The 27,566-nt window shown below is 44.0% G+C and overlaps 1 protein-coding gene across 2 annotated transcripts in view; it reads right to left on the minus strand.

Moving 5' to 3' along the window:
* The window catches only part of G2E3 (G2/M-phase specific E3 ubiquitin protein ligase), a 195,990-nt gene that overhangs the window by 64,216 nt on the left and 104,208 nt on the right, over window positions 1-27,566 (minus strand). For both annotated transcript variants that reach the window (XM_029599007.1, XM_029599006.1), the window contains 2 exons: window positions 19,761-19,877; window positions 10,310-10,434 (listed from right to left, as the gene is read on the minus strand). In XM_029599007.1, the coding sequence (XP_029454867.1) occupies window positions 10,310-10,434; window positions 19,761-19,877 (242 nt within the window). The remainder of the gene's footprint in view (window positions 1-10,309; window positions 10,435-19,760; window positions 19,878-27,566) is intronic.

Raw genomic sequence — 27,566 nt, forward strand, 5'->3', positions numbered from 1 at the left:
AATAATAAATGAGAAAGAAACGGGCTAACAGGTCATGCTTCCTTCTGCTCTAACAAATAAACCATAGTAAATTCTGTACCCTTGCCAGCCTAGACTGACCTAAGAAATTCTGGAATGGTTTAGCAGAATTAAACGAGAGGAAATCAGGTAAAATTAAACATCTCTATCCTTATCCTGCCATACCAGTCCAAATGAGACATACCCATGCTTCCCTCATACTGCAAGGAGGGAGTTTCTGGCTGCTCTCAAGACCCCTGCCCCAAAGGCAACATCCTTCCTAACACAGATATCCAAGCAGTAATGCTTAGTAAAGCAAAGAAAGGGCTACCAATTTGCTGCCTGGCACAGATTTTCTACAGAAATTGCCCTAGATTTAGCCCAGGAAGCTGCTTGTGCTTTCACTGAATGTGCTCTCAGTCCTTCTAGAACTGGTAATCCCTGGGCAATATATGCTGCGACAACAGCTTCCTTAATACATTTGGCTATAGAAACTTAGAAGCTGCCTAGCTTTTACAAGGCCTGCTAAACAGGATAATACTGTGATAAAACAATTGGTCATTTTACGATCTCAAAATGGTTCTATGTACATCCAATATATGTAGACTTCTAGTCTTACCCTTACTTTCCTTTTATCTAAACAATGGTAAGGAAATTGACTAGTCAATGTGAAAGCCCAAGACCACCTTAGGTAAGAAATGGGACACAAGATGGATTACTACTTTTTTTTCCTCTGAAATCAACAAATATGGATCCCTGCAAGACAGGCTCCATAAATTTCTTGCTGTACAGACTGCCACCATAAATGTAGAGGTTAATATTCAGATGGTTTGTCTGGCTAAGTTTGTGACTTAAACCTGAAAAGCTGTGGGTTTTAAGTTTCCCACCGTTTTGATTGTCTCCAACTTAGCTGGCTAATTGTTTAGCAGCATAAAAGTTAACCAGATTAACTTGGAAGCCTTCCAGGTAAAGTTATGTTAGCCAGATAAGTTATCTAGCTAACTAGGACTTTATTCAACTATCTTTAGGAAAAGGTGGTTTGCTCATCATGCTGTTGAATACTGACATTCTTCAAATACAAATTCTTGAGAGTTGCCTATTTGATAGGCTGAAAGGGAATTCCTACCAGAGCCTTCATTATCAAGTTGAGATTCCAAAAAGGGGCTAGTGGGCAAAACTAAGATCTGAGATGCTTTACACCCTTCAAACAAACCATGTCTAGATGTGCTGCTACCAAAGAATCCTGAATGCTTTCCCTATAACTACAGCTACCACCTGAACCTTCAAGGAACTCAGTACGCTAGTTTTCAAAGCCATTGTGTAGGGAAGATAAGAGAAGTGGAATAGATGCCCTGAAGAGGGATGATTACTGTTGTTGACTCTAGCCATTAAAAATCCACCAGACCGGGGGGGGGGGGGGGGCGCTGACGTCACCAGCCGGAATGGTCGCATAGCTCGAGAGCTCCTGGCTTCGCTCCGTGTTATTTGCTCGAACCTCGCTAATTTTAAATTGAAAATTCCTCTCTCATTCCCCTACTGAAAGGGCTTAACCTCTGGATGGCCCAAGTGAGGAAATTTTGTGATCTCACGCGGTATTCCTACTCTAAATCGGGACCAGAAACCGGCGAGCACATGGCGGATCTGAGCGCGGGCACGGCCCAGGCCTCTGATGCTGATCACCCAGCCCCAGCAGCGATTTCTGAGCAACCGTCTCGCTCAGAAATGAGGGACTGGTTATTTGAATTACGCTCGGACATGAAGCAACATAAAGCTGATCTCATGCAGTCCATGTCAGAAATCCGGGAAGACCTCGCCGCGCTGGGGAATAGAGTAGACGAAATGGAAAATCGCGTAGAGTGTCAAGACGAAGTGATGCACAAAATGGCTGACGAGCTGAAGCTCAATATAACAGAGCAGGTACTGTTGGCTGATAAGATTGAAGACCTAGAGAACAGGTCTCGCCGCAACAATTTGTGTATTAGAGGAATACCTGAAACACCTGAATACACAGATTGCGAAGAAGTAGCTTAGCCATTGCAAGCTCATGGAAACAAACTGGGGTGCCGACTCTGAAGATGGTACAACAGAGAGTACATTTTTCCTGCAAAATGGCTGCCATAACAGCGGAACTTCATGCGACTACAATCAAATTTCGTGAAGTATGGGCACCTTACCTACAATGGGAAAAACAACAAGCGATGTAGACATTGATCTTCAGATAATGTTTTTCACATGCAGCTTATGTTTCTCAGTTAGTATTGATTTATATGATTACTTATCTGTGTCATGTGATCCTTGTTTCCTGGTACCTTACCCTTTAAAGACCTTGTTTCTTGGTTTTAATGTCTCAAGAGCTCATGGATATGGGAGGGGGGGAAAAACAAAAAGAGGGGAGGGGTTATCTCATGGGACTTTTGTATTGTTTGCTGATGTTGTAGTTATTGTTGTTAACTTTCTTGGAAATTATAAAAAACAATAAAAACTATCAGTTAAAAAAAAAAAAAAAAAAATCCACCAGACCTGTACATATGCTAAAGTGGACTACATCCTAGCCTTCAACATTGTCACAATTACCAAGTTCACTAAACCTTTCTTGTGTAAGTTGAGTAATTTAAATAGCCAAACCAAAAGCAAGAATTGAGCTACGTCTTCCATGAAGACCAGGTTCAGTCTTAGCAGACCCTTATCTGTCAGCAGAAATAGATGTTCCTTTACCCTGAGCTGCATTCAATCAGCATATCATGGTATCTTTGCCCAGTTCTGGACTACTAACAGAATCAAAAAGATGTATGATGCTCTACTTAGCATTCTTCCCATGGAGTGACCACAGAGGAAACACAGGATGTGGTATCTATTCCCACAGAGCCTTCCTTTTTGTAAATTAAATGTCCCTGATGTGGCATTCTGCCTTGTTGCCATGAGATCCACTTGGTTGATCATTAACTGGAAGATCATCTTGTTCAATTCCCATTCGTCTGGGTCCAAGGAATACTGGCTGAGGTGATCTGCTTGACCTTCCAGGTACATAAGCTGCGGACAGCACAGCCCAGTGTCTTCCTGCCCATTCTATCAAGGTAGCCATTTTGTGTGTGACCAACACACTTTTGGTGCCCCCTTGTTTATTCACATTTGCCACTATCACACTGTCTAATAAGATCACCTGCTGCTCTACAAATCAGTGAGGAAGGCTAAACTAGCTAGGCAAATGCTCTGGTTTCCATTCTGTTGATGGACTAACACTTCTTGTTTGACCATATGCCTTGCGCCACTAGTTGCAACAATGAGCCCCCTAGCCTTGCATCCATAATCATTATTATCCATGTTGGGATCTCTAGACATCCTTTTTTCTGAGATTGTCCTTGTCGAGCCACCACCACAGACTCTTCCTGACTGGCTGTGGAATGGGTAAGCACACCAGGGAACACATCAATAGAAAAAAGTTCCAAAGTGTTCTTGGCCAGGGAACCAATTCTAGGAGTTCTGCAATGGACCCCAAAACCTGAAGATAGCAAGCGCCCCATGAGAAGTGCTGACAACAATCCTCTCAACTGGAAGTGTATCTTGCTGATTCTTTCAAGTGTTAAGAACATTTTCCTCAAAGCTGTGTTGAATCTTGTTCCTAGAAACGCCAAGGATGAGTCGGATTCAATTTAACTTTGAGACATTCATCAACGAAGTGATTACAAAATCTGAACTACTTTGGCTGTCACTGACCAATTCTCTTGCTCTAACAAGCCAGTCTAAGTTAAGAACATTTTCCCCAAAACAAAATGGCCACCACTACCACAACCTTGGAGAAAGTTCACAGTGCAGTGACCAACCCAAATGAAGAGCTCTGAACCGGAAATGAGTCCCCATCACCATAAACCACAGTTCTACAATACTCTCGTCCAGTAGTAATGTACAAATAAGCTTGTCAGATCTAAGGATAAGAAAAATTCTTTTTCTCACTGCCATTTTGACGAAAGGTCTCCATACCTAAAAGATACTGACTGATCCCTTTGAGGCCCAGAATGGACCTTTATGTGCCTTCCTTCTTCAGAAGCACAAAGTGGAATGCCTTCCCTGGCCCTCTTCAAACTACTGCTTCCAGTTGTAGCAATCTTTGCAAGCTTGACTGTGTGCATTTCTGGTCACCACATCTTGAAAAACATAACAGATTTAGAAAATGTACAGAAAAGGGTGACCAAAGTGATAAAGGGGATGGACTGATTCCCCTAGGAGGAAAGGCTAAAGAGGTTAGGACTCTTCAACTTGGAAAGAGACTGATGAGGGAAGATATGATAGAGGTGTATAAAATGGGTGGAATAGAATGAGTAAACATGAATCTGTCATTTACTCTCTCAAAAAGTACAAAGACTAGGGGACACACATTGAAGTTATTAAGTGGTACATTTAAAACTAAGAAAATATTTTTTCACTCAGTGCATAATTAAGCTTTGGAATTTGTTGCCAGAGCATGTGGTGAAAGCTCTCAGTGTAGCTGCATTTAAAAAGAGTGGACAAGTTCCTGGAGGAAAAATCCATAAACTATTAAGGTGGAATTGCAGAAATCCACTCCTTATCCCTGGGGTCTAGGATGAGGTGGAGTCTCCCGGTCCTCTTGGGGGATCAGGAAATAATGGAAATAAAACCTCGTTCCCTGCTCCCACAGAGGAATCGGCTCAACCACCCTGGAGAGCTCAGATAACAGTATTTCTTCATGGGGAGACTGACACCAAGAGGGGTATGGGGGAGCATCCCCGGGTGCACTCAAAGTTTAAATGATACACTTGGCAAACGATGGACAGGAACAGTGATCCTGAAACAGGAACATGTGGCCTCCCACTGGCGGATGCGGCGCCAAGGGCATGGTGAGTTGTCCTGTGTTCCCTCTCTGCCAGTCAAAACCACATAGTGGTGCTTGGCTGAGGTCTAAGCATCCGTGGTTGCTTGGAGCGGCCTCTAGCAGACACCCAGTGAGAATGCCTGCTGGAAGCCGGGGGTGGTGGTGGTAATATTTCCATTAATGCCCCTTGCCTCGCCAACCTTCTGGCTGAAGTGTGTGTGTGTGTGTGTGTGTGTGGGGGGGGGGGGGGGGGGGTGGAGGATCCGAGATACTGGCTGAAAGATGCTGGAGGGTCTCATGATCCTTGAGCTGAGCCACAGCATCCCGGACCTTATCCCCTATACAGGGGAGATCCGCCATTTTCTCCTGGACCTCTGGCTGGAGATCCGAAGCTCTGAGCCAGGCCTTCCTATGGGCTCTGATGCCCACTGTGGACACGCAAGCTGATGTCTCAAAGACTTCATACGTGGAATGCACCTTGTGCTTACCGTACTCTAAGCCCTGCTGGACCAGCGCCAGGAACGCATCCTGCTGCTGTTGAGGGAGGTGTTCCACCAATTCTTGAATCTTCTTCCAGAGGTTCTGGGAATGTTGTGCCATATGGTAGGAGGCAATGCAGGCTATCAACATTGCCCCCTGGAACACCTTCCTACCCAGTGATTCCCATTCCCTATGTTCCTGACCTGGAGGCACAGACGCATGGGCTCAGGATGGCTTGCCTTTTTGAGGGCAGACTCCGCTACCACCGACTTGTGGGGAAGCTGGCGCCACTTAAACCCTAGGGATTTCTGAACGAGGTAGATTGCGTCAGTTTTCCTGTTAACTGGAGACAGGATGTTCCCAAATATGAAGGAACAATTCCTTTAAGATCTCATGCATGGGAACAGCTAGCACCTCTTTTGGAGCGTCCACAAACTGGAGCCAGCATGTGGTGCCTAGCATCCTTTTCCATCAGGAGCTGGAAAGGGATAGACTCCGCCATGGTATGGACGAAACAGGCAAAGGTCAAATCTTCTGGAGGAGACCAGCGCCGTTCCTCCGGGGGGGGGGGGGGGGGGGGGGGGGGGAGGGGTGCATCCTGGAGCACGAGGACACCAATAGTGGTTGATCTCCAGCGCCCCTCTCTGGAGGGGGAGACGGAGTAAGGGGTGGACACTGATGGTTCGGTGTCCATAGCTTCTCCTCAACCCCGCAGCGTTGATGTGCCAGATGCCTGCGTGGAGGGTCCCCGACTTCTTGGAGCCAAAACGTTTTTCCATTTCATCTAACCACGCCAGACGACCTTTCAGGGTCATCTGGTCGCAAAACCAGCAACCCCGGACATCATGCAATGCCCTCAGGCAAAGAATACAGACTTTGTGTGGGTCAGTCAAAGACATGGTCCACGGGCACTGGGAGCATCAATGAAACCCAGAGGAGGCTATGCCTCGTGCTTGAAAAACGGATGGTGCCAGCGGACACAGATGCGAAAAAACCCCTGGAACCAACCGCAAAAAGGGAAAAGATTACCGTGCCACCCTACTGACTAGGGAGGGAACCAAAAGGGTGCCCTGAGCAAAGGCGGCGAAAAAAAATGCAAGAAAACAAAGAGCTCTGAGAACAGAGGGCAGCTCCATTACCGTGAGGCAACTGCACCGCGGAAAGAAAGACTGAAGGGGGACCCCACATGGACACATGGATAGTGGCATGGTGGACATGCTCAAGTGTGCCAGTCAAAGTTCTAGAAACACTGGCAGAAGTCTTCCTTGCCGAGCTCCATCTGATATCACCCATGTGTGGGGACTACCATCCTTCTTGTCCTAGGAGAAAGCAAGATTTTTCTTTTTTTTTTTCCCCCAATGTGCTCAAGTGCCAAACCTTTACACCAGCCCCAGGCTGTCATAAAATTTGCCACGTTGCAAGGGTGCATTGGCTGTGCGGAAAATTTATTGAATTCTGGGGGTTAGCTAATAACCTCATCTACATGGATTTCCATGTGATGAGCGCTATTAGCTATATGGAGAGTTGGACGCGCTGATCCCCATATTGGATTGTGGGTTAAGGTTGTGCGAAGCGACTAGCGCATTGTATTGAATCGGCCCCCTATTGCATTGCAGCTTGAGGAGCATAGGAGGGAATAGAAAGAAAGAGGGAAGGGACCTGCCATTAGGTAGGGGGTGAAGAAGCCAGAGAATGGACTGCTGCTGGGCAGATGGTTAGTAGGGAGGGGAGGGGGGGGAGGGGGGGGACTCCTGCTGCTGGCAGGGGAGAAGGGGGAGAAGGGGGATTCCTGCTGCAGGGCAATGGATTAGGAGAGAAGGGCTGCTGGACACGGGGGAGAGGGGGATGCTGCTACATAAGGAATGGGCGATAGAAAGGGGTGCTGCACAAGGAATGGAAGGGAAGGGAAAAATGAGGAGGATGCAGGGCAAGGACTGGGTAGGGGAAAGGGGAACACAGATGAAACAGTAGGTGGGACTGTAGGATGAAAGGGGGATATAGGACAAGTAGCGGGGAGAGGGAAGTGGTAGAGGGAAAGAGAATGCAGGGCATGGATTGGACTAAGAGTGGGGAATGCATGGGAAGGAGTGGGGGAAGTGAGGGCACAAGCACAGATTGATGGGAGAGGGGGGGGGGGATCAAAGCAGATTGATGGGGGGGGGGTCAAAGAGTAATGCTGGGTAGGAGAGGAGAAAGGGGGTGTTTTGCTGCAGCTGCCACCAGAGGGATAAATTGTCTTTGTTGCCAAAGGAGAAAACGAGTGGCTGTTCTGGCATAGGGCAAGTAAAAATCATGGGAGAGGGAAGGGCATAATTCTGAATATCGGGCACAGAAAAGACCAGTTCTGGCATTGTGAAAAGGGATTTACAAATTATCTGTCAGTCCTCTGTGCCTCTAAAAACTGGTTAATAACTGATTGTATCAGGCCGATACAGTACAGTGTGCTCCGACAGATCGCACTGTTAACCTGCCATTGGACGCGCGTTTTCCCTTACCCCTTATTCAGTAAGGGGCGGAAAACGTGTGTCCAACCCGCCAAACCTAATAGCACCCTCAACATGCAAATGCATGTTGATGGCCCTATTAGGTATTTGCGGGCGATTCAGAAAGGAAAATGTGCAGCCAAGCCGCATATTTTACTTTCAGAAATTAGCGCCTACCCAAAGATAGGCGCTAATTTCTTCCGGCACCAGGAAAGTGCACAGAAAAGCAGTAAAAACTGCTTTTCTGTGCACCCTCCGACTTAATATCATGGAGATATTAAGTCAGAGGTCCCGAAGAGTAAAAAAAGTTAAAAAAAAAAAAAAAATTTGAAGTCGGCCGGCGGCTGTCGGGTCGAAAACCGGACGCTCGATTTTGCCAACATCCGGTTTCTGAGCCCATGGCTGTCAGCGGGCTCGAGAACTGACACTGGCAAAATTGAGCGTTGGCTGTCAAACCCGCTGACAGCCGCCGCTCCTGTCAAAAAGGAGGCGCTAGGGACGCACTAGTGTCCCTAGTGCCTCCTTTTGCCCGTTTCTACCCCGGGCCTCATTTGAATACTGTATCGCACGCACAGCGGACTTTACTGAATCGCCCTGTATGTGTGTAGCTTAAAGTATCCAAAGATGAGCTGGATATTGGAAGACTCAGCAACAAAAATCAAGGGCATGATTCAAACTACTGGTAAGATTTGCATTTTAATTTAACCTTAAGTGAAGCTTTTTAAAAAATTAAAAATTCCTTATTTACTTTAACAGTTGTTTAATTAGATCAGACACCATAACATTAAAATATTTTGTAATTTGCCTAGGTTGAATATAACATTTAGGATGAATATAACATTTTTAATAAAATGTAATATTACTGCTACTTAAAACCTTAAACTGAATACACTCCATTTTTAAAAGGTTTCCTGGGGGTCTCTGGACTGATCTAATTTCTAAACATCTTCCCAGCACTGTATTAGCACTCCCATCTAAATGGGGCATGTAGACAGCAGACTCCTCTAAGTCTGACTTGTTGCCAGAGTTGATCAAAAAGTATCCTCCCTATTGTGCCACTTGGTTCTTTCTTCTAAAGTAGTTCACAGTGCAGATACAAAATTATGCACTGCATGTTTCAAATTTCACAAAGGCAAGATTATTCAAAAAAAGTTTCATATTATAACCATCTGACAGACTAGATATTTTCTGCTAACATTAAATGTTTGAAATGGACCATAGGTGCACACTCCAGAGTGTCATTTTGGGACTTTGCAAATTGCTGCATATTCGATTATAATGTAGTTTATTTGCTTGTTTACAACGGTTCTGGGGAGTTTACTGGTAGGATAGCATAAATCCACGTGTCTGTACTAGTCTAGCAGGATAAGTAAGAATGCATTTGGTAGTATTGGGAAGATGCCTTGACAATTATCCAACTTGGATACATACTCAGTTGGTTTTGAAAGTGCACGGAAAAGACTTTCCTCAACACTGGGAGGCACCTAACAGATTCAGCTCAAACCATGAATTGCCAACAGGAAGCCCTGGGAGCCAGAACCAGGGGCCTACTCTATTAGGGTTAAAATTTAAAACCAAATTGCTACTCTAGAAGCCAATAGACTTCTCCACCAGGGGGAGAGTTTGAAGGCTAGTACCTTGGGACACCCTGCTGGTAGGGTGGCATAAACCCATGCATCTAGACTGATCTAGCAGGATAGGCAACTGGCGATTATCCAACTTAGATTTTATTTAAAAACATTTTTATACTGCTATTTGGATACAACCATAACGGTTTACAATATTTACAAATATCAAACTAATGATAAACAATATCTCTAATAGCTGTGGTTACACTCTTACAAAGAGAACGGTGAAAGTATGTAAGGATAAGACAGCACAGAGCACCCAGCACATTATCTCCAAGTGACTACCTGGAAATTATCTTTATCCCAATGAATACGTAAATAACAATTAAATACTGAGAATGAACCACATGTACTCACCCAAGAGACATGTATAAAAGGACAATTTAAGTCAGAAATCAAATAGTCTATAATGAATTATTAGTTACCGGTTATTAATGGCACCTTTTGTAAAGTTTAAGCTATTTATTACTATATGTGCCTTTTTGTAAACCGTAATGATGGTAAATAACTTAATGATGGTATAGAAAAAACTTAAATAAATAAAATAAATACTTTCTTAAAAATTTAAACAATAATTTACAGAGTAAAAACAAAAATAATAGATTCATCCAGACATTCATATCATTACTTGGTGCTCTCTGCTTCCTCGTACTTGCTCCATGTTATTAATTATAAGATATATCCCTAATTAGTTTTAGATTCACATGGAAATTTTCACCCTTGGAGGAAGCTTCGCCCTTAGCATTTGGGTGGGAATGGTAACAGCTAAAGGAGGGTAGGGGATAAAACGAGGAAATTCACAACACACAAAATTCCTTATACAGTTTTCAGATATATATAGTAGAAATGCATGTGACAAATTTTGCAAGGAGAAATACACCATCGTCTTTTACCTGACTGGTAGAGAATACTTCTGCATTCCCAGCATTCCCAGCTCTGCTCCCATTTTGGTAATGAAGAACAGGCCAAATGAGTTCCTCTGGAGCCACAATACTGACAGCGGATTATCTCCCACTTACTTGAAGTCAAGATTGAAAGAAACATATTACAAAAGAGATGAAGACAGAAACCTCAAATTTAAAATACAACTGCTTTCTTTGTGCCTTCTTTGTTAAATGGGTATTACAATTTTTGGTTAGCACAAATTTACCAAGGTAGAAATGCTATTGACCTAAGCAGTAAAAGTATAAAAGTGTACATTACTATTGGATACTGGCATACTTCATGTTCTGAACCATCCAAGATGTGCCAGTACAACACCACAGCATAAGTTTATACACTCAATAAAGTACTTCAAAGTTTAACTAATCTTAAATGCATGAGAAAGGATTCCACCACAACATAAAACAAGATTAGAAATCCCTTAATCAGCAGAGCCCTTCAGGAACATACAGTATGTATACTTTTCTGGCCATAGTATGGGCCCAGTTTTGACTCATTATTGCTCAGTCTTACATCCAGGAATAAAAATCCCTTAGTCAAAGCAGCTGTCAATGTGCCCACATTCCATTGCAGAACTATCAACAGCTATCTCAAGGACAAATTTACTAAAGATTTTCTCCCATTCCATGCCTATGGGAAAAGCACTTAGCTTTCTAAGAGCCAGACTTACTAACTACCTGAGAAAAATAAAATCTGCTTTTTTCATGGGCTCATTTTAAATGTTGGTATTTTCACCATTTCTCATTGCTTTGACAGGTTTGGGGCAGCCAAGATTTTCTATATCCCTTCCAATTTAAACTCCCAATATAAACAGTCAAGAGCAGGTGTGTTAGGTATTGTGACTAGTCAAGTTTGAATAAGGGCCTAGCTTAGGGAGCCATAACAATGCTCTAACTACCAAGCTAAAGCATCAGCACAGTGAAAGGTGATATGCTGCAAAGCTAATAATCATTCCATCTGGAAACAAGATTGGGTCAATGCATTTGGCTATTGATATCTAGCTCGGGACTGGACTGATTACTGGTAAACTCAGCTGCTGCTCTTTAGTATTGCTAGACCAGCTCTGGGCTGGCTCTGAACCGTGAGATATAGAACTCTCTCTGGCCCTAACACATACGGGGAAGTCTCCAGGCCAGAAACCTGAAAAGTACCACTTGTCAAAAATAATTTCTATCTTCTGAAAAATGGGACTCAAGATTTCCAAACAATGCAATACAAACCAAGGAGAGAGGAGATTCTACTCGCTTACCAAATCTAAACAACAGATCCCAATAAACTTGTTGTCCAACAATTAAATTCCCGGCAAATGACAATATCATAAAGATTGTTGCTCTAATGTTGTAATCTGCAGCCTCTCACCGCGCAATGGGTCGCAGGCTGGTATCAGCTTACAGAGCTTGATTTAATATAATCATTTATTGTCATTTGTCCACCCCCCAAATTACCTTTATTCAATAACCAATCCTATAAACCTATTATTAATCACTCCAAATATAAACTTTATCTGAACGAAGGCGTTCTTTAAGAATCAAATTCATCACAAATTGGAATACTTAGCCATAAGTTTTCATCGAGCAGCTACATTGCTTTGCTTTTCAATTTCAACATCCCGAGCAGCTACATTGCTTTGCTTTTCAATTTCAACATCCCAACATGTTTCGACTGAAATATCAGTCTTCTTCAGGGGAATTGTAATATCTCGAATCAGGCCAACATATTCACTATATCCTAAAAATTAAAAAAATCATGAATTAAAAACACTCAAAGCAGACCACACAGCCACAATTCTAAGCTGAATCAATAACTAGAATGAACCGTCATTCTTTGTAACAACATATGGATATGTACTCCACTTACCCGGACCAGATTTGCAGGTCTCTCTAGAGAATCAAAAAATGGCGCCTCAGCGTCCTAGTTGGTCTCTACAGGCGTACTCACTCTGAATTTAAACACATCCCATCCATTCTGACCACCGGAAATCCGGATCCTCTATCCCCAATAAACTACATTACCCATGCTTCTATGCTCTTAAACCACCGTAGTTCCTTTAAAAAACTGACCAGTCGATGTCTTTATTTAATCCTTCTGGGTCGACTGTATTGAAATAATAGATCCATTTTTGCTCTCTTTGGAGCAAATAACCATCAAAGTCCCCTCCACGACTCTTAGGCAAAGGTTTTTCTATTGCAGCAAATGTTAAATCAGCAAACGTATGAAAATGTGAGAGGCAGTGCTGTACTACCGGCGCTTCTACCTTGCCACGTGTAATGGCACTCCTGTGTTCAATCATGCGGGTCTTTAAAGAACGTATGGTTTTGCCAATATATAAACGAGGACACGGGCACCATAACCCGTAAATCACACCTTTGGACTCGCAGTTGGTGAGAGAACGCAAATGAAATTTACCATTTGCAAAAAACGGTAAAACACTGCCTGCAAAAGATTGGGTGCATACAGTGCAGTTCCCACAAGGGAAATGTCCTTTGATACCAAGATCTCTGTTCTCTCCATCAGCTTTTTCATCTGCGAAATCGGAATGTACAATCATGTCCCTCAGGTTTCTACCTCGCTTAAAGGCAAACCTAGGAGGTTCATTGAACCCTTCATGTAGATGTAAAATGTGCCAGAATTTTTTTATGATGTTCTGAACTTTAAAGACATGTGGGGAAAAGGGCAATACACATACCAGCCTGTTGTCATCTCTTTGAACGTTCTTAGGCAAAAACAATAGATCTCTGTTGATCCAGCGTGCTCGCTTATACGCCTTCCTGACGATCTGGGGAGGATAACCTCTTTGTTGGAAATTGTGGCTCATCACTCGGGCTTTCGATTTGTACTCTCTAATGTCTGAACATAATCTTCTTAAACGCAAGAACTGACCATAAGGTAGATTGTTGCGTAAATGATGAGGATGACAGCTGTCATACCGTAACAGCGTGTTTCTGTCGGTCGGTTTGCGATATATAGAAAATTCAAACCCCATGGGTTGTAGCGTAATTGAAATATCTAAGTAAGCTACTTGGGTTTTATCAAAAGTATATGTGAACTTCAAATTATTATCGCAACCTTCCAACCATTCCATGAATACTATAAATTCACTAAGCTCACCCTCCCATACCACCAGAATGTCATCGATATATCTTCTCCATAATTTTATATGGTTTTTGTAGGGATTGTCTTTCACAAATTTTTCTTCAAAATTCCCCATATACAGGTTAGCCACAACAGGCGCCATTGTGGCTCCCATAGCCACCCCTTTCTTTTGGAGAAAAAATTCATTGTTAAACATGAAAAAGTTTTGTTCCAGGGCTATGCGTGCCAAATTGACTAAAAATCTAGATGGAATACGAGATGTCACTTCACTCAATTTAGCTGTAATGATTTCAATGGCCTCTTGCTGTGGAATATTCGTATAAAGCGAAACCACATCAATTGTGGCCAGCGCCAAACGATTATTGGGGAATAATTGTGCAGTCAGAAAATCTAACTGACACATCAAGTCAGACGAATCCCTAACATATGATGGGAGTTTACTCACCATCGGTGCCAAAAATTTATCGACAAAGATAGATAGTGGTTCCAACAGTGAACCCCTGGTAGACACAATGGGTCTACCAGGGGGATTCACCAATGTCTTGTGAACTTTCGGCAGTATATATAATACAGGTTAGGGATTCGTCTGACTTGATGTGTCAGTTAGATTTTCTGACTGCACAATTATTCCCCAATAATCGTTTGGCGCTGGCCACAATTGATGTGGTTTCGCTTTATACGAATATTCCACAGCAAGAGGCCATTGAAATCATTACAGCTAAATTGAGTGAAGTGACATCTCGTATTCCATCTAGAGTTTTAGTCAATTTGGCACGCATAGCCCTGGAACAAAACTTTTTCATGTTTAACAATGAATTTTTTCTCCAAAAGAAAGGGGTGGCTATGGGAGCCACAATGGCGCCTGATGTGGCTAACCTGTATATGGGGAATTTTGAAGAAAAATTTGTGAAAGACAATCCCTACAAAAACCATATAAAATTATGGAGAAGATATATCGATGACATTCTGGTGGTATGGGAGGGTGAGCTTAGTGAATTTATAGTATTCATGGAATGGTTGGAAGGTTGCGATAATAATTTGAAGTTCACATATACTTTTGATAAAACCCAAGTAGCTTACTTAGATATTTCAATTACGCTACAACCCATGGGGTTTGAATTTTCTATATATCGCAAACCGACCGACAGAAACACGCTGTTACGGTATGACAGCTGTCATCCTCATCATTTACGCAACAATCTACCTTATGGTCAGTTCTTGCGTTTAAGAAGATTATGTTCAGACATTAGAGAGTACAAATCGAAAGCCCGAGTGATGAGCCACAATTTCCAACAAAGAGGTTATCCTCCCCAGATCGTCAGGAAGGCGTATAAGCGAGCACGCTGGATCAACAGAGATCTATTGTTTTTGCCTAAGAACGTTCAAAGAGATGACAACAGGCTGGTATGTGTATTGCCCTTTTCCCCACATGTCTTTAAAGTTCAGAACATCATAAAAAAATTCTGGCACATTTTACATCTACATGAAGGGTTCAATGAACCTCCTAGGTTTGCCTTTAAGCGAGGTAGAAACCTGAGGGACATGATTGTACATTCCGATTTCGCAGATGAAAAAGCTGATGGAGAGAACAGAGATCTTGGTATCAAAGGACATTTCCCTTGTGGGAACTGCACTGTATGCACCCAATCTTTTGCAGGCAGTGTTTTACCGTTTTTTGCAAATGGTAAATTTCATTTGCGTTCTCTCACCAACTGCGAGTCCAAAGGTGTGATTTACGGGTTATGGTGCCCGTGTCCTCGTTTATATATTGGCAAAACCATACGTTCTTTAAAGACCCGCATGATTGAACACAGGAGTGCCATTACACGTGGCAAGGTAGAAGCGCCGGTAGTACAGCACTGCCTCTCACATTTTCATACGTTTGCTGATTTAACATTTGCTGCAATAGAAAAACCTTTGCCTAAGAGTCATGGAGGGGACTTTGATGGTTATTTGCTCCAAAGAGAGCAAAAATGGATCTATTATTTCAATACAGTCGACCCAGAAGGATTAAATAAAGACATCGACTGGTCAGTTTTTTAAAGGAACTACGGTGGTTTAAGAGCATAGAAGCATGGGTAATGTAGTTTATTGGGGATAGAGGATCCGGATTTCCGGTGGTCAGAATGGATGGGATGTGTTTAAATTCAGAATGAGTACGCCTGTAGAGACCAACTAGGACGCTGAGGCGTCATTTTTTGATTCTCTAGAGAGACCTGCAAATCTGGTCCGGGTAAGTGGAGTACATATCCATATGTTGTTACAAAGAATGACGGTTCATTCTAGTTATTGATTCAGCTTAGAATTGTGGCTGTGTGGTCTGCTTTGAGTGTTTTTAATTCATGATTTTTTTAATTTTTAGGATATAGTGAATATGTTGGCCTGATTCGAGATATTACAATTCCCCTGAAGAAGACTGATATTTCAGTCGAAACATGTTGGGATGTTGAAATTGAAAAGCAAAGCAATGTAGCTGCTCGGGATGTTGAAATTGAAAAGCAAAGCAATGTAGCTGCTCGATGAAAACTTATGGCTAAGTATTCCAATTTGTGATGAATTTGATTCTTAAAGAACGCCTTCGTTCAGATAAAGTTTATATTTGGAGTGATTAATAATAGGTTTATAGGATTGGTTATTGAATAAAGGTAATTTGGGGGGTGGACAAATGACAATAAATGATTATATTAAATCAAGCTCTGTAAGCTGATACCAGCCTGCGACCCATTGCGCGGTGAGAGGCTGCAGATTACAACATTAGAGCAACAATCTTTATGATATTGTCATTTGCCGGGAATTTAATTGTTGGACAACAAGTTTATTGGGATCTGTTGTTTAGATTTGGTAAGCGAGTAGAATCTCCTCTCTCCTTGGTTTGTGTTTAATTCAGGAGAGGTAGTTGCTTCATAGTATTTGATTATTTATCAAACAATGCAATATACATATGATTAAGAACAGTTATTTTAACACTTAAAAATGATGATGAATTAGTCTTTTGGGACAAATGTTACTGTCAGAAGTGCAGTATCCGCCTATCTTGAGTGAAGAGAGCTTGTAAACTTCATTTAAAAAATGACAGTTTTATTTGGGGCAAATTCTATAAAACTTTGCCAACAGCCATTCAGGAGATTTCACCTTTGAATCTCCGAAGGACGCGCCCTTTGTCACTGGTGTGTTTTCGCCACCATTGAGGCTGTTCTATATTACTACTTTTTTCATGTGTCACACTTGGATTCTGTTCTATAATGTATAGTACAGGCTATTTCAATATGGCGTTCTTGTTTTTTTGGGTTTTTTTTTAGACAGACTCTCTGTATGGGGGGATGGGGTGGAGGGGGAGGGGATGTTTATCTTGTTTATTCACTACAATGGTTTGTAGCTTTAACGGATTGTTAACACAAGGGGGGAAACTTGAAAACACCCTGAGGATTGTCTTTTTTGTTTTCAGTTCTGTATACTAAGAGTTAGTGCATTTGTTTTTATTCATTCCTCAATAAAAAATGTTTCAAAAAATGAGTTTTGGGGTTGGTTTTTTTTTTATTTTAATTTTTTCAGCAGTTTCTCTATTCATATGGCCTTCCAGGCCTCCTGTACGTCTACAGTACATAAATCTGGTAGCACCTACAATAGTTTTAGTAGTGACAACAATATGAAGGACAAATGGCTTAATGGTTAGAGCAATGTGAAGAGAACCATTGATACCAAGGTTCAAATCCCACTTCCTTATTGGCTCATTTTTAGAGGTAAAGGAAACTGTGGTTTCAAAAGTTCATACAGTATACATGAACATTGTTGGATCATTTTTATATTAGTCCAATATGAAAGAACCCATTTTCACTAAGACTAAAATGGATACTAGAACTCCATAAATTACCCAAATTACTTTAAAAAAAAAAAGTTTAGTATAGATTAACAAAATATTAAAAACAAAAACAAAAAACAAAAAACTGAACACTCCCAGGTCCACAGTGAAAGGGCTATTATAAACACACACATCTCAGGTACTGAAGGCATGAGGCTGACCATACTTTATTTTATCTCTCTCTCTTTATGTTTGAGCACATAAAACAGATCTTATTTTCCCTCACACACCCAAGAATGCAGTCAGCCATAACACACAATACCTGTAGAAAGGAAAGTCAATTAATACACTGTGGCAACCCCTCTTGGCCAGATCTAGGGGTCATGGTTGCAGGGTTCCAGAAGAAGCCTTGAAGCATGGTCCCCGACTGTGGGCTACTATCTCTCAAGAACAGACTAATATAAGTTGGAAGGGGATAAATAAGAGTGTGTGTGTGTGTGGGGGGGGGGGGGGGGGGGAGAGAATGACCCTTGAGTAATTGCAAATGAATGCTCACAGCACCAACTATAATTCCTGGTTATCCCCTTGCTGGAAGTCCAAAGAGCAGAAGGAAACTACCAGGTCAAAAAAGATACATAAACAATGTAAGAGTAAAAGTTTGTTTAGCTAAAAATAAAATATCAGCTGACGGGACTGATCGGGCAACTGAATTACATCTAATTGCCTTCTTCTCTGCATCTGGGAAGAGCGGCCGCCTATGTCATCAGGGCAACCGTGGGCCCTTTAAATCATGCGGTGGAGTGGCACACAGCCGCCGCATCACCTAAGCCACATGCGCCAAAGGGGTGCATGGCTTTGTTCGGCATTGTTTGTTTGGCTGGGGAGACTAATCTTCTACCGTTAACCTTTGGAATCATCAGTTTAATGGGTAAGAAAAGAAAAGCTAAGATTTTTACATCTTCCCCTACTCCTCAAGGTATCACCAGCCCTTTGGATGTTCACGTTAGCAGATTGACTGCAATGCCACAGGAAGGCTGCACTGGGGGCACTTTTAGTGTCCCTGAGTCCTGGCAATGGTCCAATTCCTCCACAACCCCAGGCACTTTATCTGAAGAGATCCCCTCTGGTCTTGATCCATCGAATCCTAATGGCAGTACATCGGAGTCTCCTTTTGTGATTCCTCAGGTAGTTTCTTCTTTAATCACCCAGCTATTCAGGACTACCAGTGGGAGTTCTCTTCCAAACATTGGAAGCCTTCAAACAAACATTGAGGAACCTCCCTATGTCACATTGGGTGATTTGTGGAGGATGTTAGTGAAACTGGACTCTAATATTACTCAGGTTAATCTACATCTCTTTCCTGGTTAATATAAATAGGATATCGATTGAAGAGCAAAGTAAAAAGATTTACGAGTTAGAAAAATCTGTTAATGTTTTGTCTTCTAAAGTTCAGGGTCTACAAAATACTGAGAATAGTTTAGCTTTACATGCTGAAATTGAAAATCTGATGAGATCAAAAAAATCTACGTTTCGTTAATTTTCCATTTACGAGAATATCATTAGCATATGAGATGTTAAACAAATTTAAGGAAGTATTGTTATATGAAGAGGATAATATTCCTTGTATTTCAAAAATTTGTTATTTTTCTAATCAGTCTAATAAAGTGATTGGAATACAAGGAGAAGGTAATGAAAATAGCCCAGGAATCTCAACTTTTTTTTTTTTTTTTTTTTTTTTTTTAAAGAAAAGTCAGTAGATATTATTAACAAGAGGGCTACATTATTTGTTTCCTTTTCCTTAGAGAAAGAATTGGTTTTTGAGAAATTTTTCAAAAAACAAATGTACTGTTCTGTGGACAGAAAATTTGTATTTTTCCTGACGTCTACAGACCTACTCAGGTCCGCAGGAGAAATTTCTTGACCTTGAAAAGGAGAGTTTTGGGTATTGGTGCCACATTTTTTCTGAAATTCCCTTGTAGATGTTTCATAACTTTTCAAGGCAAGAAATTTATATTTTTGACCTGTTACATCTTGAGACATTTTTGATAGATAAAACTGATGTAAATGTGAGTCCATCTGTAGCAACTTAATTTAGGAAATTTTTTCTCCTCTCTCCAAGATTTTTTTTTTAAATTTTTTGATTTGCTTTATCCCCAGATTTTATAATGCAATACAGTAAATGTATTGGTTTGTTGCCTTTAATGAGAGTTCTTGTAATTTGTTATGTTTATTATTGAAAATTTTAATAAAGAAAAAATAAAAAAAAATGCTGCAGTTTTAGGGATATTTCCTGTGGCATATTCCTTTAAAAAAGCAGGTTCAATACTATGGGCAGATGGAGCCCATCAGAAATGTTCAACACATCTTTTTGTCCACTTTACATCAAGCAACAAAAAACAAAACAAAAATCTCTCTCAAGACTTAAGAGGTAAAAATACATCATCCTTCCTGGAGATAATTTCAAGCACCTGCCAGAAACCTATGGCACAAACTATTATGCTCATTTATACCTGTTAGGTTGGCTGTAGTCTCTTCCTTGTTTGCAGTGGCAGCTTTGAGTGTCACAGTGTTCATAACACTGAAGAAGTTCCTGATAGGCATTTGTCTCTAACTCCCAGGATGCATCCCTGAAAAGACAACAATTTTATCAATATTAACTTAAGAGTGAAAACATCCCATCTACAGTAAAAAGATTCCAAATGAGACTGTAAAGTAGTGAGAAAAGGAACACAAGAAGTGACCACTTCTTGTGCTGGCCCTACCTCCTCTGTTTGATAGCCAATCTGAGTTCTTTCCCCAGGTAAGGAAAAATTAGTAACGTCACCTGAATACTATAGCCAATTAATAATGGTAAAATTGGTGGATTAGTCCTGAATGTTATAAAACACCTTGTGAAGAAAAGATATGCCATGCTGCATCAGAACAAGGGGGTCACTGAACTCCCAGGGTTAAGTGGTGGCTTTTCTGATGTCTACCCAGTTTTCTTCCAGGAACTTGTCCAAACTCCCTTAGAACCGAGTTATGCTGAATGTCTTGACTAAATCCTCCAGCAACAAGTTTCACAGCTTAGTTTTGAGTTGAATGAAAAGTTTTAAACCTGCTACCTAGTGAAACTAAGAGTAGAAATTTCATGGGTATGTGCAGCACGCTATGTCATATGTCAATGCAGGGGCCCCTTCAATCTATAATTTAAATTGCAATAGGGACGCATGATAGAAAGATGCTCAAATTTCTAGAAACTTTGTTTCATGTGGGCCATAAAGGATCTCAAAAAGAGGAACAAGGAAAAATACCTAGTTAAACTGAAGACAAAGAAAGAAATCAGTAAAGCTAAAAGTGGAAGATTGCTAAAGAGATAAAGTGAGCTGACAAAACATTTTTCAGATATATCAGGAAAAGGAGGAAGGCTTGAGGTGGAACAGTAAAATTAAAGTGTGACAATGTGTGGAGAAAGATGAAGAAATAGCTGAAATATTAAACAAATTTCAGTTCAGTGTTCACTAAAAAAGACCCTAGAGAAGAAGGACCATTGCTGGATGACAAGACCATGGATAGGAGTAGGACAGATGCAACCCCATTTACTGAAGAGAATATATGGAAAGAGCTAGGAAAACAAAGTGGTTAAGGACATAGGACCAAATGAGGTACATCCCAGGATATTAAGGGAGCTCAGACAAGTGCTGGTAGGTCCACTGAAAGACCTATTCAATAGATCCCTAGAAACAGGAGAGGTGCTGCAAGACTGGAGAAGAGCGGTTGTAGTTCTGCTTCACAAGAGTGGTAGCAGAGAGAAGGCTGGAAACTACAGGCCAGTTAGCCTCACCTCGGTGTTAGGAAAATTAATAGAGACTCTGCTGAAGGAAAAGAATGAACTATCCAATGAGTTGCTGGACCAGAGGCAGCATGGATTCCCCAAGGGGAAGGTCCTGTTAGACAAATTTGATTGATTTTTTTTTTTGATTGGGTGACTAAAGAATTGGACGAAGCAAGATTTACTCAAAACTGAAGCAAAGCTATTGATATGGTCCCACACATAGGAGACTCGTGAATAAAGTGAGAAGCTTGAGAATGGGCATCAAGGTGGTGAAATGCATTGCAAACTGGATGATTGACAGGAGACACTGTGTAATAGTAAATGAAACCTTTTACAATTGGCTGTCTGCAGGTGCCCCAACAGACTGCTGCTTTTACCTCTGCGCCTAGGCCTACATGCGGCAGATTGTCGCTAGCAATCCCACATGGCTGGATGCCACCAAATGAGCGGCAGACACCTCTGCTCCTGCACTCATCTGGTGCCTCCCCTTAGGCACAGATGCGCCCAACACTGCTTAATTTAAAGGGTCCGCAGCAGGAAAAGCCCCGTGGAGCCCCCAGATGACATCTGATGTTTTGGCCTATAAAAAGACCCGTTCTGGCTCTGCTTTGATGCCTCAGCAACAGGTCTCCCTACTTGTTAATAGTGTGTGTTGCTCCAGTGACTTGTTCCCTGTTCCAGCGTTCCTTGTTTTCAGTTCCAGTATCCTTGTCTTTCAGTTCAGCATGTCTTCAGCCCAGCTTGTCTTCAGTGTTTCTCCTCGCCTGACCTCCTTGCCTTTCTATCCCTTCTTCCTTTTGGATGGATATCTGGATTGACCTCTACCTGACCTCAGATCACACTTGACCGCTGCCTGCCATGACCTTTGCTTGCATTTCAACATGCCTGATCACTGCTGCCTATAACCCTGCCATCCAAGGACCTCCTCCTGCTCATATAGAGCCCACTTAAGACCTGCTGGCCCCAGCATCCAAAGCCTTAACCAGAGGGGTACGAGGGCTGGTATAAGCAAAGCTCCAGCTGGGTCTCTGCTTCGTATGAGCCTGCCTACTGATGGCAGGAACCTGTAAGGCTCCTCCCTGCAGGTTGTACCAATCTCACCTCAACTTAAGGGTCCACGAACACACCTGCTCTGAAGTTAGAACAGTGTTGTGCCTCAAGGATCAGTTCTATTCAATATCTTAGTGACATTGCAGAAGGAGTAGAAGGTAAAGTCTGTCTTTTTGTGGATAATACTAAGATCTGCAAAAGAGTTGACATGCCTGGAGGAGTTAAGTGAATGAATGGAGAAATGACTTATCTGATAATTTCGTTTTCCTTAGTGTAGACAGATGGACTTAGGACCAATGGGTATAGTGTGCTCCTGATAGCAGTTGGAGACACATCAGATTTCAATCTGAAGTCAGTCCTAGTACACATACCCCTGCAGGATGCTCTGCTCTTCAGTATTCTCTTCAAAAAGCAATTGTGGATATATGTGTGACTGAAGAACTTGATTAACTTGGTTAACTTTGATTAGCTTGAATTGGTTGATGTGGTTATAGCTGGAGACTGCCAGTGCACTCAACCGAGAAACGCTGACACCCGGTAAGTCTGGGTGTCCTAATTAGAGGGAAGCTTGGCTTACCCGTGTGTGCTTGTTCTCGGGGTTCACCCGAGGTTTCCTTGACTGCCGGCAGCCGTGGGCGGGATGCTGAGTCCATCTGTCTACACTAAGGAAAACAAAATTATCAGGTAAGTAATTTCTCCATTTCCTAGCATGTAGCAGATGGACTCAGGACCAATGGGATGTACAAAAGCTACTCCCGAACCGGGTGGGAGGCTGCCCGTGGCCCACTTAGTATTGCCCTTGCGAATGCTGTGTCCTCCCAAGCCTAAACTTCCACGTGGTAGAACCTAGAGAAGGTGTGAATGGAGGACCATGTTGCCGCCCGACAGATCTCAGCGGGTGACAACATCTTGGTTTCCGCCCAGGACATTGTCTGGCTCTAGTGGAATGGGCCTTGACTTGTAGAGGTGGAGGCTTGCCTTCCTCTACGTAGGCCGCCTTGATAACTTCTTTGATCCAGCGGGCTATGGTTGCCCGTGAGGGTGCTTCCCCTTTTTTCTTCCCGCTGTGAAGGATGAATAGGTGGTCTGTCTTTCGTATGGATTCAGTCTTTTCCAGGTATTGGACTAGGAGTCTGCAGACGTTAAGATGGTGAAGGCGGCGATATTCTTCCGAGTCCTTATGCTCGTCTGGTGATGGCAGCGAGATGGTTTGGTTTAGATGGAAGTGAGAAACCACTTTTGGGAGGAAAGAGGGGACCATACATAGCTGTATGGATCCCGGTGTGAAACTGAGGAACGGTTCAACAGGACAGTGCTTGAAGCTCGGAGATGTGATGGGCCGAACAGACTGCCACTAGAAATGCAGTCTTCAATGTTAGTAGTCGGAGGGACAGACCGCAGATGGGTCTGAAGGAGGCTCCTGCTAGGAAGTCTAGGACTAGATTGAGATTCCATAGAGGCACCGGCCACTTTAGGGGTGGTCGGATCTGTTTGACCCCTTTCAGGAAGCGGGAGACGTCCGGGTGAGAGGCTAGGCTGCCACCCTCCACCTTGGCTCTGTAGCATATCAACACGGCCACCACACCTTGATGGAGTTGAGAGACAACCCCTTCTGTAAGCAGTTTTGCAGGAATTCCAGAATCGTGGGAATTTTGACTGTCCATCGGAGGATGTCGCAGTTTTCACACCAGGCTTCGAATAGTCTCCATATCTTTATGTATGTTAGCAATGTGGGAAAACTTGCATGCTCGGAGCATGGTGTCAATCACTATCCCCGAGTATCCGCTCTTCTTCATGCGAATCCTCTCAATGGCCAGACCGTAAGAGAGAATAGAGTTGGGTCTTTGTGGAGGATCAGGCCTTGTTGGAGCAGATCCTTGTGTGGGGGTAGAGGGAGAGGACTCCCTGTCAGTAGTTTTCACATGTCTGCGTACCACGGCCTTCTTGGCCAGTCCGGGGCCACTAGAAGTGCTGGTCCCCTATGGTGTTCTATCTTGCGGATGATCCCGCCCAGTAGCGGCCACGGTGGGAAGGCGTATAGCAGGATTTCCTGTGGCCATGCGTGGACAAGGGCATCGATCCCTTGGGATTGTGGCTCCTGTCTGCAACTAAAGAAGTTGGGGACTTGGGCATTGGACAGGGTTGCCAGGAGGTCCATAGCTGGTGTTCCCCGGCGGTTTACTATCAACTGGAAGGCTGTGGCTGACAGCTCCATTCCCTGGGTCTGGACTTTGTCTGCTGCGGTAATCCACAGTGATGTTGTCTTTTCCTGCGATGTGGGCGGCTGAGATCTCTTGTAGGTTTGGTTCCACCCACGCCATTAGGGGGTCTATTTCCAGGGACACCTGTTGGCTCCTGGTTCCTCCCTGGCATAGGCAACTGTTGTGGCATTGTCCGACATGACTGATCGATTCGCCCTGGAGTCTGTGCCTGAACCGTAGGCAGGCTAGCCTGACTGCCTAAGCTTCCAGTCGGTTGATGTTTCATCACGACTCTTCCTTGTCCCATTGCCCCTGGGCGGTCAGTTCCTGGCAGTGGGCTCCCCACCCACGTAGGATCACATCCGTGGTGAGCAGGATCCAGGTTGGTGGAGCCTTATTCCCTTGCTCAGATGGTCTTCTTGTAGCCACCATTGTAGCTGGGTTCGAACTTCCTCCGGGAGCTGGAGGCGAACGGAGTAGTTCTGGGACATCTGATTCCATCGTGACAGTAGGGAACGCTGTAGTGGTCGCATGTGAGCTCTTGCCCATGGAACCACTTCCAGTGTGGATGTCTTGAGACAGAGGACTTGGAGGTAGTCCCACACCTTGGGGCGAAGACAGCTTGACAGGTTTCACAATTGGTTCAATTTTGTTCTCCTTGTACAAGTCAGAATGACCTTGTTTTGTATGGTGTCGAACCGGACTCCCAGGTATTCCAGAGATTGGGAGGGTTGCAGACAGCTCTTGTTTGTGTTGACCACCCATCCGAGGTTCTCCAGTAGAGTTTTGACTCTGGTGGTTGCCTGATGACTTTCCTCTGGGGATTTTGCCCTGATCAGCCAATCGTCCAGATATGGGTGTACGAGGATTCCTTCTTTCCTCAGTGTTGCCACCACTACTACCATGATTTTGGTGAACATTCGGGGTGCTGTGGCTAGCCCGAAGGGTAGTGCCCGGAACTGGTAGTGATGGTCCAAGATTGCGAAGCGTAGAAAACACTGATGCTCGTGATGGACCGGGATGTGCAGGTAGGCTTCTGACAGATCCAGGGATGTAAGGAATTCTCCCGGCTGTATCACCCTTATGACCGAGCGTAGGGTTTCCATGCGGAAGCGAGGGACCCTCAGGTAGCGGTTGACGGACTTGAGGTCCAGGATGGGCCGGAACGTATCTTCTTTCTTGGGAATGATAAAATACAATGGAATAGTGCCCAGTATTTTGTTGTTGCATGGGCACCGGCGTTATGGCCTTTAAGTCGAGCAATTTGGTCAGTGTGGATTCCACTGCCGTCCTCCTGAAACTGTCGTGGCAGGGAGATTTCACAAACTTGTCCGGAGGGATGTTGTGGAAGTCCAGATAATATCCATCTCGAATGATGGTTAGGACCCACTTGTCCGAAGTTATCTCGATACATCTTTGGTAGAATAGGGCAAGCCTGCCCCTATGGCTTCTTCCTGTGGATGGGTCAGCTGATCTTCATTGTGGGGTGCAGCAGGGGCCTGGACCAGCGCCAGCTCCCCTTTTGTTGTGTTTGTTCCGAAAGGACTGGCCCCTGCCTGCGGGGCGAGATGCTTGATATATACCTCTGTACGGTTTGAAGCGCTGTGATCCCCTGCCCTTAGATGTTCAGGGGAGGGGCGCTGGCTTCTTTTGCTGTTCTCCGGTAGCCGCGGTAGTGGGGATTCACCCCATTTGTCGGCTAACTTCTCTAGTTCGCTTCTGAACAGGAGGGTTCCCTTAAAGGGAATTTTCGTGAGTCTCGTCTTGGACGTCACGTCGGCTGATCAGCTTCGGAGCCAGAGTTGTCTTCTGGCTGCCACAATGGACAAAACGCCTCTGGCTGCGGTGCTCACCAGGTCGGAGGTCGCATCTGTGAGGAATGATACTGCTGGTTCTAGTGCTTCGACTGGTGTGGTGGCGTTCCTGGTCTTTGATAAGCAGGTGCATGTCACCACGGCATAGTAGGCCGCGATCTGTAGTGACATTGCTGAAACATCGAATGACTGTTTGAGGATGGATTCCAGACGTCTGTCCTGGGTATCCTTGAGTGCTGCTCCTCCCTCAACTGGGATGGTAGTGCACTTTGAGACCACGCAGACCATGGCATCCACTTTGGGGAATACCAGGAGATCTTTGGCAGCAAGGTCCAGGGGGTACATGGCTGCCAGGGTCCGTCCCCCTTTGAAAGTGACCTTCGGAGCCTCCCATTTCAGGTCAATCAGCTGTTGGACGGCTTGCAGCAAAGGGAAATGGCGGGAGGCCTGACTGAGTCCCTCGAGGAGGGGGTTCGTCTTAGGTTCCCCTGTGGCACTTGTGCTGGGATAGCAAGCTCTTTCAAGCTATGCACCACGAGGTCTGAAAGCTCATCTTTGGCAAAGACCCGCCTCATGGTTCGGAAAGGTTCCGTTCCTGGAGGGATTTCCCCTTCCTCCAGGGAGTCTTGATCCTCATCCGAGGTGTCAGTGTCCCCAGTGTTGGGGCTTTTGGGCAGGAGAGGCACTTCTCTGGGTTTAGAGGGTCCCGGGATGTTAGGGTCCACTGGGGGAGGCTGTGGTTGTGACATCGGGGACGCCGGTTGCATGTGGACAAAGGTATGTAGGCCTTTGAAGTATTCTAGCCAGGAGAAAGATGCTGTGTCTAAATTGAGAGGCGCTACATCCCCAAGGAGCCCCGTTTGAAGGAGGCTCCCGCTGGGGGTAGCGAGGTCCAGTGTACTGTCGGTGGATCCGGATCCCAGTACCGGCTGGGGAGGACCTTGACCTGGTTCACCTAGAGCCTCCTCGCACTGTAGACACAGGGCCGTGGGCCTCTTCGTGCTGCGCAGCTCTAATGTGGCATGCTGGGCAGAGGACCTGAGCCTTAAGCTTCTTATCCGGCAGTGCCATGGTTTGTGCGTGTAGGATTGCAGAAACCTCCGGTTTGTGCATTCAAGTGTACGCTGGGAGGCTTAGTTATGTGCTTCGGGTGCGCTGAAGTTGTGCGTGTAGATTGAATGCACGCTCAATAAGATGCGCGCACCGCTGTGCACATGGGGTTTACTTATGCACCCGGCACAGTTGAGCGTGTGGCTGTGCGGCCGGCACCTTCTTGCGCATTGCTGTGCGCACGGCACTTATGCACGCGCCAGTGTGTGCACAAATGATTTTGTGCGCATGGCTCGAATCGGTGGACAAGGCAGCAATCAAGCGAAAATGGCGACGGCGAACACGTGAGCAATATGGCGACCACCTCAGAGGGTCGCCACGTGGGAG

Source organism: Rhinatrema bivittatum, chromosome 4, assembly GCF_901001135.1.
Source record: "Rhinatrema bivittatum chromosome 4, aRhiBiv1.1, whole genome shotgun sequence".
Lineage (NCBI taxonomy): Eukaryota > Metazoa > Chordata > Amphibia > Gymnophiona > Rhinatrematidae > Rhinatrema > Rhinatrema bivittatum.